Here is a 15,330-nt window from a genome sequence, read left to right on the forward strand (position 1 = left end):
GAAGGATCTGACAAAAAGCACAAAGATCCCTCACTGAGGTACGACACATGGCAGGGAATTACCAGGCTGCTGGGAGTGGCAGTTGGTTCCTTTTACAGGTTATCAGTAGCATGGTTTTCATTTACATTTACATTTACATTTAAGTCATTTAGCAGACGCTCTTATCCAGAGCGACTTACAAATTGGTGCATTCACCTTATGATATCCAGTGGAACAACCACTTTACAATAGTGCATCTAACTCTTTTAAGGGGGGGGGGGGGTTAGAAGGATTACTTTATCCTATCCTAGGTATTCCTTAAAGAGGTGGGGTTTCAGGTGTCTCCGGAAGGTGGTGATTGACTCCGCTGACCTGGGGTCTTGTTCCAGCATTGGGGTGCCAGAGCAGCGAACAGTTTTGACTGGGCTGAGCGGGAACTGTACTTCCTCAGAGGTAGGGAGGCGAGCAGGCCAGAGGTGGATGAGCGCAGTGCCCTTGTTTGGGTGTAGGGCCTGATCAGAGCCTGAAGGTACGGAGGTGCCGTTCCCCTCACAGCTCCGTAGGTATATATTTTTTCCTTTTCACTGGTTCCTATAACAACCTAGAGCTACAACTACTAGAGCTACAGTACTGTTGGATGTACCCATTCCTCCTTCTTGACATTTTAAGTGAAAGCTCTCAAAATATTTCAATAATGTGATAAAAAAAAACATTGGACATTCCCCAGCGGACACTTACCCTGCCCTCACCCCCACTTACCCTTACCCCACATTTATCATTGCTACAGTTGTAAATGTGCATATATTATTGTTTTTATTGTCTCATTCATACAGGCCATCATTGTAAATAAGAATTTGTTCTTAACTGACTTGCCCAGTTAAATAAAGGTTAAATATATATATATATTTTTAAATTACAGATCTTTTTTTTTACCTGCACTGTTGGAGCTCAGAGCATAAGATTTTCACTTTACCCTGCGATATATATTTTTTTACATGTCTTGGTTGAAGGCAAATATAATGATCTCCAATATGTGAAATTATTCCATTTGCCATAATGTGTCTCCTATATTTTTTTGTAGGCCGGATTGAGGGCTGTACCCCTCCCCCAGGATGATGATCAGCCCTGTCCTCCGTGTGGCTGCAGTAAATAACCCCATTCTCAGGGTATCTCTATATAAAAGACTTCATGTCCAGCAGACCTCACTGCCAGAAGCAAGGTTAAACCATGTTCCTTAGATATCTCAATGTATCTATAAGGAATTACGATCAAGGGTCCTTTGTTTGACAAAGTAAAACCGCTTGTAGGAGTGACTACCATGACAATGATCAAAGGAGAAATATACAGTGAGAAGTCAAGGTTAGGGCTTCAATAGTGACTTGGGGGCACCTTGTCAGTTCTCACTGTGCATAGGAATTTCCTTGGCTTGCACAAACTAAGGATATATTGTTGTCTTTGCAATCAATATCTCAATCCGTGATCATTCATTATTTCTATAATTTAACAAGATTTCATGCTAATTGGTTACACTGCCAAAAACAACTTTCCTGCTATTTCACAGAATTACTTACTCCCCCAGTCTATGTAGTGAGTAACTAAGACAGTGGAGGGTGAGCAAAAATGTCTTTTAAAAAGCTTGTCCCCATAGTTCCTTGTTCAATCTGTAATAATCCTGTTTCTCTACGCTGTCACCGTCTCTACTTGAGGGGACTTGGCACATGTGTTTAAAGCGGTTCAATTCACCTTTTAAATATGCCTTTTCTTTAAAGGTTCCAGCCGTGTGATGTGACCAGCATGAGTAATCCCATTTAAAGGGGAATAACATGCATTAGGGAGCCCAATTTTGTGCCCCCTATTTACATAATTTAGTTTGGCAATCTGGAAAAGGGCTATTAACAGCATGGGGGGGTAGATCGATACTTTATTTCAACATCTCCAGCGTCATCTTGGTCCCAGATAAGAAGGCATCCACTAATTCAAATTCGTGCTGGAGCCTGTGACGCTACCATTAATTCCTGATAAGAAAGGACCGTTGTACTGCCTTACTTAATCTCTGACAGATGCTTCAGCCAGATCGATAGTCTTTCACTTTTTTTTGGTTCCAAAGAGAAGATTGATTGCTAGGAGTTACCTGCTGCTCGTTTCTACTTATCTCATTCCTCATTATTTTTCAAATTAGGCATTCTCTGGGGACCCGAGGGGGGGGGGGGGTGGCATTAAAAACCAGTGACCCACTGAAATTCACATCAAGCACCGGATGTTTGGTAGAACAACCTTTGACACCAAGTTATTACGGTCAAGGAGTAAAACAGCGTTACAAACAAGTGGATAAAGCAGGAGCAGGCTATGGGAAGATCAGGGACGTACGACGGGGGAAGTTGCGGCTCGCGCCAGTGAAGAGGAAATAATCACAATGCTGCCTTCTCATGAATCATTAAGTAGCCCCATGCCTCTTAGCTCGACTCAAAGCGCTGCATTTTCATCTATGGGTCTGAAAGGGTGTTTTCTGACAGCAGTATTACTGCTGATAAGCAAGACTCTGCCAGCTGATCAAGTACTGAGACAAGCATCCCGAGCAGCAGCTACACAGCAGCACTAGTCACTATGAGCAGTGGCAGTCAGTAGCAGCAGCACTAACAGCAGAAGCAGCAGCAACAGCAACTCTCTCGTGCCTTTTTTTCCTTCTTTGTGTAGTTATAATCTGCTCTGAGATCAACGGCCAGGGAAGACAGGACAAGTGGATCAGGGCTGATAGCTGTCATCAAAACAACCCCAAACGCAGACCTGGCTGCCCACATGCCGATCGAATTTGTTTGCAAAATCAAATTTGCAGAGGAGGATGAGAAGCAGAAAGGCAAACAGGATGGGAACAAGGAGAGCCTGATTGAGGAGAGCTGCACACCTCCAGCTAAGGACCTGGTTGGCTTCGCCAATTCTAGCTCTCTCCACGGGATTAACCACATCTTTGTCTCGGGGCGCCTGGGCATTCGGCAGACTCTCTGGGCACTTGCCCTTTTGGCTTCTCTGGCACTCTTTTTGTACCAGGCAGCAAAGTGTGCCATCTCTTACCTGGAGCACCCTCACGTCACGGCTTTGAATGAGGAAGCAAGCCCTGAGATGATCTTTCCTGCTGTGACCATCTGCAACATCAACCGTTTTCGTTTCTCTGCTCTCACCGATGCCGACATCTACCACCTGGCTAACCTCACAGGTTTACCTCCAAAAAACCGGGATGGCCACAAGCCCACTGATTTGGACTATCCTGCGCCCGACATGCAGGACATCTTCAACCGGACGGGACATCAGCTGGATGAGATGCTGAAGAGCTGCAACTTCAGTGGACAGAACTGCTCTGCCGAGGACTTCTCTGTGGTAAATTGAAAAGTTTCCCAAATTAGCCGACTTGCTTGTGTCTTGTTTTGAGAAAGAATTTAATTTCATTCGGTGTTCATCTAAACTAAAACATTTCAAATAGTGAAAACACAAGGCATTAGAAAAATGAGTATACATGTTCTTATGTATTCTAAATTACATAAAACACAATTCCTTGGGACATAGCACTTGTCGTGTTTTTCCAAAACACCTGGAGGCCTGAAAGAAAAGGTTGAAAGCTAAATACTTTCAAGTGTAATTAGTGTCATTTAAATTCTCTGTTCTAGTGTTACTTGAAGAGCCATGTGCTTTTTACTGGGACAAGCTTATAAAAATAGGATTCCGAGCTCTGTGTCAGTTAGCTTTCATCATGCACAGGGCAGCAACAGTTCTCTCATGATTTCCTAGTGTTTGAGAATGTAACGGCATGGAACAACCGCTCCGGCTCCCCTAAAGGGAAAAAAAAGACTGTTTACTTTTTAAATACAGGCTGTGGTTTTGTGCTACCTCTGATGCCAGCAGCTGAGAGAGTTCATGGCAGCAAGAGCATATTTTAAAAGCGAACTTCTCTTTCCCTCACTCCCTCTCTCTTTCTCTCTCTGGCATTGCAGAACCGCTGCCTAGCTCTCTCAGCTCTTGAACCTTTCAGGAGGGGAGGAGTAGTGTTCCGCCAACGTTGTATTTCAATCTCACTGCTGTTAAGATTAAATATTTAGAGACAGACATACATGATTTTTGCATTAGCCAAATTGACTAAAAGGAATAAAAAAGAAATTCCATAAGCTTCTCTCACATCCGGACAGGAAGGTAAGGTCGTCTGTCTGTCTGTCTGTCTGTCTGTCTGTCTGTCTGTCTGTCTGTCTGTCTGTCTGTCTCTGTCTGTCTCTGTCTGTCTCTGTCTGTCTCTGTCTGTCTCTGTCTGTCTCTGTCTGTCTCTGTCTGTCTCTGTCTGTCTGGTCTGGTCTGTCTGTCTGTCTGTCTGTCCTGTCTGCTGTCTGTCTCTGTCGTCTGTCTCTGTCTGTCTGTCTGCTGTCTGTCTCTGTCTGTCTGTCTGTCTCTGTCTGTCCGTCTGTCTGTCTGTCTGTCTGTCTCTGTCTGCTCTGTCTGTCGTCTGTCGTCTGTCGTCTCTGTCTGTCTCCTGTCTGTCTGTCTGTCTGTCTCTGTCTGTCTGTCTGTCTGTCTGTCTGTCTGTCTGTCTGTCTCTGTCTGTCTCTGTCTGTCTCTGTCTGTCTGTCTCTGTCTGTCTCTCTGTCTCTGTCTGTCTGTCTGTCTGTCTGTCTGTCTGTCTGTCTCTGTCTGTCTCTGTCTGTCTCTGTCTGCTCTGTCTGTCTGTCTGTCCTGTCTGTCTCTGTCTGTCTCTGTCTGTGTCTGTCTGCTGTCTTGTCTGTCCTGTCTGTCTGTCTGTCTGTCCTCTGTCTGTCTGCTGTCTGTCTGTCTCTGTCTGTCTCTCTGTCTCTCGTCCTGTCTGTCTGTCTGTCTGTCTTCTGTCTGTCTGTCTGTCTGTCTCTTTCTTTTCTGTCGTTTCTTCTCTTTGGTCTGTCTGTCTGTCTGTCTGTCTGTCTGTCTCTGTCTGTCTCTGTCTGTCTCTGTCTGTCTGTCTGTCTGTCTGTCTGTCTGTCTGTCTCTGTCTGTCTGTCTGTCTTGTGCACTATTTATTAAAGCCACAGTCCTGATAGCAGATGGATGTTTTCCCTCTATCCAGGAGGATAGGATAAAGTACTGGTGTCAAGTCTTAATAGGGTGTGTTGAACATTGATATGCTCACTTTCCTGACACCCAAGGATTCTCTCTTTTCATGGTGATTAAACAGTAATACCCTTTGATCTGCCATGTTACAGACCAAGGGAATCATGACGTATCCTTCCATATTTCTGTGACTGTTGCAATGTATTGGCAGCTTGTTTTCTATGTAGTAATTCTGATCTTCAAAAGAATCACTCACATAGTGACATGTTATTGCCCCTGACATATAGTAAGATCCCCGTAGAATTCTCTTTTTTTTTCATCATGCTAAAATAAGAATAAAATGACGGGTAAAGATGGCGAAATACTGGCAGCTTTGGAGATGCGATTCCAAAAGTTTGCAAAGTGCTTGGGTTCAAGCTATTGCTACACCAGTTGATGAGAATGTCCTATGACACTTTGACAGTCCCTCCTCTCTAAGTACATCAATTAGGGGAAGATTGTGACATCCAGGAACGGGGCTGTCCTGTGTCAGCTGTTGAAACCTCGCTAGTTCCCCGGGACGGGGAGTGACGTCAGCACAGATTAAGATCCCGTAGAAAGTTCCTTAAGTTGCTGTTTTCTCTCTGTCAGCTTTGGGATCTGCATTTCGGGGGCTGTCAGTTAGATTTGTTACAGGCTTCCTACTGCCTCCACGCATGACAAGTCATTTACTCCACCCCCAAGGGCAGCACAACTGGGAGGGAGCGTCTGTGTGAGGAGCCAGCCTTCCTGGGTTGTGAGCTCTGGGTAAGGGCAGGCAGGGAAAGGATGGGATGGATGTGCGCTAGCTAGCTAACGGATGTTAAACCCATCCACAGTCTCTCTCACACTGCATTTACTCCTCTTTTCATGTGTGCGTGCCTCTGAGGAACGTGGAGCAACAGAAGTGTGCGCCACAGTATGTAGCTAAGGCTGAATATTAAACTAACTCACTAGAAGCATTGTTATTACAGGCAAGATGCAATTAAACACACACACTCTCCCTCTCTCTCTCTCTCTGTTTACTTTTTATTATTTTTCCTCCGTAATTTGCATATATCGGGAAGGCCTTACGCACAGGGTTGTGAGTTTCAATGGATCATTCAGAGGTTTTCCAGATGTTTTGTTTAGGTAATGACTGAGATGCTGCTCTGGGGAAAATTGTCTTATGAATAGTCTCATTCCAAGGCATTTGTCATTTCATTATTTGTCCCTAAAGAAACATTCTGTCTGTCTTATTACCTTGCAACTGATATTTAATTTTGATATTTTTCAACTGGTCTCTCACAGAACACTTCAGTGTTCTCAAGTTAGACACATAATTGAATTGAAAGATGACATGGTGTGACACACTGTGAGTCTGAATCGTGTGATTTGAAATGCAATAATTGCTAGGGGAAAAAGGAATTCAAAACCATGCATTTACGCTTGAGGCACTCAAGACCCCACCGAGATTGTGATACACAGCAATTTATTGTACATTCTGGTCCCTAAGAATGAAATGAATTTTCAAAGAAAAAGAAGCTTTGTCATCCAAACATGGTAGCTCTGTTGGAAGCCTATCGTCAGAAACACCTTGGATAGACGTGGACTATCAAAGACCTGTTGGAAGCCTATCGTCAGAAACACCTTGGATAGACGTGGACTATCAAAGACCTGTTGGAAGCCTATCGTCAGAACACCTTGGATAGACGTGGACTATCAAAAGACCTGTTGGAAGCCTATCGTCAGAAACACCTTGGATAGACGTGGACTATCAAAGACCTGTTGGAAGCCTATCGTCAGAAACACCTTGGATAGACGTGAACTATCAAAAGACCTGTTGGAAAGCCTATCGTCAGAAACACCTTGGATAGACGTGGACTATCAAAGACCTGTTGGAAGCCTATCGTCGAAAACACCTTGGATAGACGTGGACTATCAAAAGCTGTTGGAAGCCTATCGTCAGAAACACCTTGGATAGACGTGGACTATCAAAGACTGTTGGACAGCCTATCGTCAGAAACACCTTGGATAGACGTGGACTATCAAAGAGCTGTTGGAAGCCTATCGTCAGAAACACCTTGGATAGACGTGGACTATCAAAATACCTGTTGGAAGCCTATCGTCAGAAACACCTTGGATAGACGTGGACTATCAAAGAGCTGTTGTCTGGATAAGAGCGTCTGCTAAATGACTTAAATGTAATGTAAATGTTGTCGTTTTTCACAAGATTGATTGGTGTATTTTTTGCATTGAAAAGAAAATGCAAAGAAAAATGCAGCTACTAGCGTTGTCATATTTGACGTTTTACAGATGTAACGAAACATTAGCCGTTCCCAGTCCCTATTCAATTCAACAATCTGTTTTCCTAGTAGGTCTTGATGTTTATATTGAATTTAAGACTGTGTTGACTGGTCAGCAAATAGGAAAACAAATAGCTGATCTATTTTAGAACGCGGTCGTACATAATTACATATCAGAAGGATTTGTTTCCCTTCATTAGGCTAATAACTTTGCAGATTGTCAGCATTGTTTGACTAGCATTTTATACCATTTGGTATAATTAAAAATCATATTGACTCTGATTATTTTAGCACCAGATAGAGCTGACCCAACATGCCATGAATAAATGTTTTATTCCCAGTTTTTTTTTACCTCCAGGATAATTGTTATTTCATTGTGTTGTGCTATCGTGTAGATCTGTCTCCCCAGCATGTGCAGAGAGCCCTTTGGCATTTTAAAGAGGATATTTTGGATTTGTTTGCTCTCTCGGTCGGCTCTGTTTGCAGCTGCATTATCAGATTTAGCTCGCAATAAGGACATATCCCTTCTGCATATATTCATGTGGTTAACTAAGTGGTGTTGGTATGATGTGCAGCAATCTATGTAACATGGGTTAACGCAGTCACAATTAAAGGTCTCTGCAATTTGGCCCCTCTGCGTGTTAAGTCCTTGTTGAGAGGCTGGTGTGTTTTAATAGATAATTGAATATTTAACAACGTGATCCTGAATGGTTAACTGTTCTTGATCTCCTCTACCTCATCTATTTCAATCAAATCAGAAGTGTTGGAACAAGGATAATGAAATCAATAGTATGCAGAATGGTTAGGCAAGCATGTATGGTGATGCTGTTGTTGATCCTTACCAAGGCAGACAACTGCCTGACTAGATATCTGGGGATTTGTCCATACAGTATACGGCTTTGAGCCAGGTTATATTAACCTACAGCTTGTTATTGCTAAGCTCTAGTGAATTTCCTTTACGCAAAAACTCCCAAGTCAACAACAAAAGTAGGCACTCTTTATATCTGACTTCTTTGTGTCGTCCTGTGAAATGATTTGCCATGAACCGGTGCTCTTTGTTGACACTGTCAACAAGTGGGCTGGCACCCACTCTCTCCCGGTGTGGCATGTCTCCCTTGTCTTGGAGTGAGTGCTGCACATGAGCATGACATCAGGTCCCTCAGTGGGTTTAGCGTCTGACCCCCCCCCCCCCATCCGTCCAGCACCCTGACAGAGGACTGGGGACCGTGAAAGTGACCGCCTTTCTGGAGCTTCATCTGAAACAACCTGTCAATTAGCCGTCCAGTTCCACTGCTATGGGACTCTCTGCAGCTTACCATGCTACTCTACATCTGATGTACAGACTCAATCTGAATTTAGAGCCATCTTTAGTTAGGATATGAGCAGCTAGGGAGATCACAAATTTGCAGTTGCTAGCTGTGCCACTAGAGATCTTGGTTCGAGTCCAGGCTCTGTCGCAGCCGGGCGCGACCGAGAGACCCATGGGGCGGCACACAATTGGCCCAGCGTCGTTCGGGTTAGGGGAGGGTTTGGCCGGCAGGGATGTCCTTGTCCCATCGCGCTCTAGCGACTCCTGTGGCGGGCCGGACGCCTGCACGCTGACATGGTCGCCAGGTGTACGGTGTTTCCTCTGACACATTGGTGCCGCTGGCTTCCGGGTTAAGCGGGCATTGTGTCAAGAAGCAGTGCGGCTTGGTTGGGTCGTGTTTCGGAGGACGCATGGCTCTCGACCTTCACCTCTCCTGAGTCCATACGGGAGTTGCAGTGATGAGACAAGACTGTAACTACCAATTGGATCCCATGAAATTTGGGAGAAAAAGGGGTAAAAGTTTCAAGAATATATATATATTTAACCTCTACGGGATGATATACTGTATATATTTAACCTTTATCAAAGATGATGGTATTATCTTTTACCAGATCTAATGTGTTATATTCTCCGTCATTAATTTCACATTTCCACAAACTTCAAAGTGTTTCCTTTCAAATGGTATCAAGAATATGCATATCCTTGCTTCAGGTCCTGAGCTACAGGCAGTTAGATTCGGGTATGTCATTTTAGGTGATTTTTTTTTTTTTAAAGGGTTGGACCCTTACAAAGAAATACTTCAGTTTATCCCGTATCAGGCTGCTCTCTGATGGGGGATACGCAAACAGTACTGTAGGTGTAACCTATTCCGGGCCCTGTCCAACAAACACTGTCCTCCTCCACGCTGGAGATGAATTAGTCAAATTGGTCGGCTGCTTTACTCGATACGCATCATCAACATCTAATCAGATGAATCCATCCTGTGACCAGCTACTGTATAATACAAAACCAAACAGTTTATTTTCTTAAAGGATTTGTCTTTTTTATCATTTCTGAGCAGATTTAAGACATCTTACCACTGCAAGGTTTGGAGCACTAGGCTGTATATGGGGAGAAGCTAGAGCTTAGGGATGGCTTGTAACTCCACGATAAAGGTTTCTAATGCTCCGGTGAAGTTAACCCCCTTCTAACCCCTGGGTGTCATCTACTCATACATTTGTCTCCTTTTGAGAAGTAGTACACCAAGCTGTTGGTTGTGTTAATGCGTGTGTGTGCGTACTTGTGTGTACACACACGTTTCATCACAGGCTGAAGGACTTGGTTCAACAAGATTGATAATAACCCCCAACTGGCCCTCCCCCTTCCATGGATCGATATATCCTTCAGTCAGATTGCTTCCCAGGCCTTAAGCCTAGTGTGACTAATTATCTGGTTGCTGTGTTTTGGTCCGGGTCTCTGCTGCATTTGTTGATGCTGCCAGAGCCAGGTTCGAGTTTGATTTTAGTCTAGAGCAACATATCTATTTGTAGAAACAGAGTTGTTGGTCGAACTCAGTCAATATGGCTGACTTTTCCTAATTTACATGTAAAGTGTGCTCCAATGGTCTATTACTATTAAGTAATGAACCATGAGTAGCCATTTCCACACCTCACACAATATTGGGCTGAAAATACATTTGTTATTCTCTATACAGTGGGGTCCGAAATTATTTACATCCTTGATAAAGATGAGCAGTAATGAGTGTATAAAATAAATAAATCATATACAGAGCTATATTGTACGCTAAAAAGAAGAGGGAAATTCTATTATTTTATACTAATAGAATTCTAAAACACATTAATGTGGATGCTACCATGATTACGGATAATCCTGAATGAATCATGAATAATGATGCGTGAGAAAGATAGAGTGTAAAAGATTATACCCCCAAGTCATGCTAACTTCTCACCATTACCAATAACAGGGGATGTTAGCATGTCTTGGGGGTATGATTTTTGACCCTCGCTAACTTTCTCACTCATCATTATTAACAATTCATTCAGGATTATCCGTAATCATGATAGCATCCACATTAATGTAGACGTGTATAGAAACATTATATTCTTATTTGCAATAAAAGTGACTCCAAAATGACACAGTACATTATTTACCATTCATTTCTATTGGGCACAAAATAATCTGAAATCTAACCAAAAGGGACTGCAAATGCATGCAAGTTTGTAGAGTCACAAGCTTGATGTTATTGCGTGCTAGGAATATGGGACCAAATACTAAACTTTTGACTATTTATTTATAGGAATCTTTATGGGTGTCTTATTTTGACCCCTACCTTTTTGAGAGAAAAAAAGTATTACAGTAAATGTTAAATAATATCTTTTTGAGAAAAAAAGTATTACAGTACATGTTAAATAATATATTTTTGAGAAAAAAAGTATTACAGTACATGTTAAATAATATATTTTTGAGAAAAAAAGTATTACTTGTTAAGTAAAATCTTTCTCTGAGCAATTGTATTAGTATTAAATAATATAATCTCCCCATTGTTTGTAGCGTACAATATAGCTCAGTATTTGAATGATTTATTTTATACTGTCATTATTGCTCATCTTAAATCAAGGGTGTCAATAATTTTGAACCCTACTGTACATTTTGAAAAACAGTTTTGCACTCTCCATCTGAATACAGTAGGGCTGCATCTCAAATGGCACCCTATTCCCTATGTGTGAGCAGTAATGAACTGTACTGAACAAAAATATAAATGCAACATAAAACAATTTCTATGATTTTACTGAGTTACATTTCATATAAGGAAATCAGTCAATTGAAATAAATTCATTATGCCCTAAACTATGGATTTCACATGACTGGTCAGGGGCACAGCCATGGGTGGGCCTGGGAGGGCATAGGTCCACCCACTGGGGAGCCAGGCCCAGCCAATCAGAATAATTTGTTCCCCCACAAACGGCCTTTATTACTCAGTTTCATCGGCTGTCCGGGTGGCTGGTCTCAGACGATCCCGCAGGTGAAGAAGCCGGATGTGTAGGTCCTGGGTTGGCATGGTTACATGTGGTCTGCAGAGGCCGGTTGGATGTACTGCCAAGTTCTCTAAAACGACGTTGGAGGGGGTTGCACGCTCCCTAAAACTTGAGACATCTGTGGCTTTGTGTTGGGTTACAAAACTGCACATTTTAGATTGGCCTTTTATTGTCCCCAGCACAAGGTGCCCCTGTGTAATGATCATGCTGTTTAATCAGCTTCTTGATATGCCACTGTCAGGTGGATGGATTATCTTGACAAAGGAGAAATGCTCACTAACAGGGATGTAAACAAATTTGTGCACAAAATTTGAGATAATGTTTTTGTGCGTTTGGAACATTTCTGGGATCTTTTATTTCAGCTCATGAAACATGGGACCAACATGTTGTGTTTTATATTTTTGTTCAATATATATAGGGAATAGTGCACTAAGTAATGCGCTATATAGGGAATGCCATTTGAGACACAACCTAGGTGATGATGATGAAAGCTACTGACCAAAGATGCACTGTACAGTAAGTACTCTTTTCTTTCTTCAGTGGAGACAGCCGTGAGAGCTGTTTTTGCTTGGGTTTTCGAATCACCGAATACATTAGTGGAAATGTATCAAGCCTGCTTTTAGACCACACAAGATAATACATGCGTGCCTGTTGTTTCTTTAACCAGTATCGCGCATATACTTTGGAAGAGACCGTATGTTTAAATTTCAAAGATATTTAAAATGTAGAAACCATTGTGGCTGCGATTTGCATGGAAATAGCGGTGATCACTTGGGCTACCATTCAGCGGCAGGAAATGACAGGGAGCACAAATGTCACGGTGCATATCTACCCCCAGTGCTATCTGCATCTGCATGATGCACTGTCTGTGCCTGGTACTGTATATCTGCTTGGCTGGACAATTGGCCCATGTTCTGAATTATGTCTAATGTCACACACTTGGCTCGGCCCCTTGCTGATCTTTTGAGAGTGGCCTGGCCCCACATTTGCATAAATTATCGAGCGGAATTTCAAACATTGTGTTTCATTTTCTGTGCCCATTTTACACCTTTTTGCATATTTGCCACTATTGCTAAAAAAAAGTATGCAATCCAGGTAGGACCTATATGGATACGGTGGCATTACTGTCAGGTGTGAAATTCTGTCTTGATTATTCAGAACACAAGTGTCATGAAGAGGACCACTACTAGAATCCCTTTTCCTGTGAGAGAGGTTTGTTAAAGCCTGTGGTATGATTCCCTATATTGCTATATATAGAAAACATTAGGCCTGATTTACTAAGCATTTAAACTAGTACAAAGTTTGCACTTTTGAGTTTTAGAAGGGCATGCACCATAGTGGGATGATTTATCTCTGTCCCCCCCTGACATAGAATACCAGATGCAAACGTTGCACTGGTGTAAATGGACATCTGTTATGTTGAGTGGGGAAAAAAGTGGAAATAATAATGAAAATAACCTTTGACAGTACTTTAGTTAATGAAGGAATTAATATATTCAAATAAAGTAAATAAATAATTTCTAAAGGTAGACTAGTTACTTGAACAAGGTTTTACAGTACCTTGAATAAATCACAAGTTATGCCAAGATATTCATGAGCATTGATATGTATATATTTCTGTACATGGCCTAATCTTTCCAGACAGAACATTTCCCCGTGTGCCAGACCAGCAGGTTGTGTGGAGACATGATGTTGACAAACCACTCAACCTTCAGGTGCAGAGAAATGTCATCTGATTTTGTCTCCCAGTGCTTGATTTGCCACCTCTCATTTTGTCATTCTGCTAGTACATTTCACTTATGGCGTGTCTCAAATCAAATTGTATTGGTCACATACATATGGTTGGCAGATGTTATTGCGAGTGTAGCGAAATGCTTGTGCTTCTAGTTCCGACAGTGCAGCAATATCGAACATGTAATCGAACAATTCCACAACAACTATCTAATACACACAAATCTAAGTAAAGGAATGGAATAAGAATATATACATATAAATATATGGATGAGCAATGACAGAGCGGCATAAGTAAAATGCAATAGATGGTATAAAATACAGTATATACATATGGGATGAGTAATGCAAGATATGTAAACATTATTAAAGTGACTAGTGATCCATTATTAAAGTGGCCAATGATTTCAAGTCTGTACGTAGGCAGCAGCCTCTCTGTGTTTGTGATGCCCCCCGGTGATGTGTTGTGCAGACCGCACCACCCTTTGGAGAGCCTTGCGGTTGAGGGCGGTGCATTTGCCATACCAGGCGGTGATACAGCCCGACAGGATGTGCATTTGTAAAAGTTTGTGAGGGTTTTAGGTGACAAGCCACATTTCTTCACCACACTGTCTGTGTGGGTGGACCATTTCAGTTTGTCCGTGATGTGTACGCCGAGGAACTTAAAACTTTCCATCTTCTCCACTGCTGTCCCATCGATGTCAAAGGGGGATGTTCCCTTAGCTGTTTCCTGAAGTCCACAATCGTCTCCTTTGATTTGTTGACGTTGACTGAGAGGTTGATCATCTCCTTTGTTTTGTTGACATTGACCGAGAGGTTGTGAGGGCACACTCTGAGTGCCCTCACCTCCTCCCTGTAGGCTGTCTCGTCGTTGATGGTAATCAAGCCTACTACTGTTGTGTCATCTACATCTACTACCTCTAGTTGGAGGGGTTCATGGCCACTCAGTCATGTGCGAACAGGGAGAACAGGAGGGGGCTGAGCACACACCCTTGTGGGGCCCCAGTGTTGAGGATCAGCGAAGTGAAGATGGTGTTTCCTACCTTCACCACCTGGGGGCAGCCCGTCAGGAAGTCCAGGACCCAATTGCATAGGACGGGGTTGAGACCCAGAGCCTCAAGCTTAGTGATGAGCGTGGAGGGTACAATGATGTTGAATGCTGAGCTCTAGTCAATGAACAGCATTCTTACATACAGTTGAAGTCTACAAAGTTTACATACACTTAGGTTGGAGTCATTAAAACTCATTTTTCAACCACTCCACAAATTTCTTGTTAACAAACTATAGTTTTGGCAAGTCGGTAAGGACATCTCCTTTGTGCATGACACAAGTCATTTTTCCAACAATTGTTTACAGACAGATTAATTCACAGTATCACAATTCCAGTGGGTCAGAAGTTTAAAGGCACAGTCAACTTAGTATATGTAAACAGCTTGGAAAATGCCCGAAAATTATGTCATGGCTTTAGAAGTTTCTGATAGGCTAATTGACATCATTTGAGTCAATTGGAGGTGTACCTGTGGATGTATTTCAGTGCCTACCTTCAAACCCAGTGCCTCTTTGCTTGACATCATGGGAAAATCAAAAGAAATCAGCCAAGACCTCAGAATAAAAATTGTAGACCTCCACAAGTCTGGTTCATCCTTGGGAGCAATTTTCAAACACCCGAAGTTACCATGTTCATCTGTACAAACAATAGTATGCAAGTATAAACACCATGGGACCACGCAGCTCAGGAAGGAGACGCGTTCTGTCTCCTAGAGATGAACGTACTTTGGTGCGAAAAGTGCAACTCGACCTTGTGAAGATGCTGGAGGAAACAGGTACAAAAATATCTAAATCCACAGTCAAACGAGTCCAATATCGACATAACCTAAAAGGCCGCTCAGCAAGGAAGAAGCCACTGCTCCAAAAC

The 15,330-nt window shown here is 42.6% G+C and overlaps 1 protein-coding gene across 3 annotated transcripts in view; it reads left to right on the top strand.

Annotated features, from left to right (window-relative positions):
* The first annotated feature begins 2,321 nt into the window (after positions 1–2,321).
* The window catches only part of LOC111974293 (acid-sensing ion channel 4-A), a 168,985-nt gene continuing 155,976 nt past the window's right edge, over positions 2,322–15,330 (top strand). For all 3 annotated transcript variants that reach the window (XM_024002003.2, XM_024001994.2, XM_024001985.2), the window contains exon 1: positions 2,322–3,351. In XM_024002003.2, the coding sequence (XP_023857771.1) occupies positions 2,776–3,351 (576 nt within the window). In that variant the 5' untranslated portion in view covers positions 2,322–2,775. The remainder of the gene's footprint in view (positions 3,352–15,330) is intronic.

The sequence above is a fragment of the Salvelinus sp. IW2-2015 genome, linkage group LG2 (genome assembly GCF_002910315.2).
Source record: "Salvelinus sp. IW2-2015 linkage group LG2, ASM291031v2, whole genome shotgun sequence".
Taxonomy (NCBI): Eukaryota; Metazoa; Chordata; class Actinopteri; order Salmoniformes; family Salmonidae; genus Salvelinus; species Salvelinus sp. IW2-2015.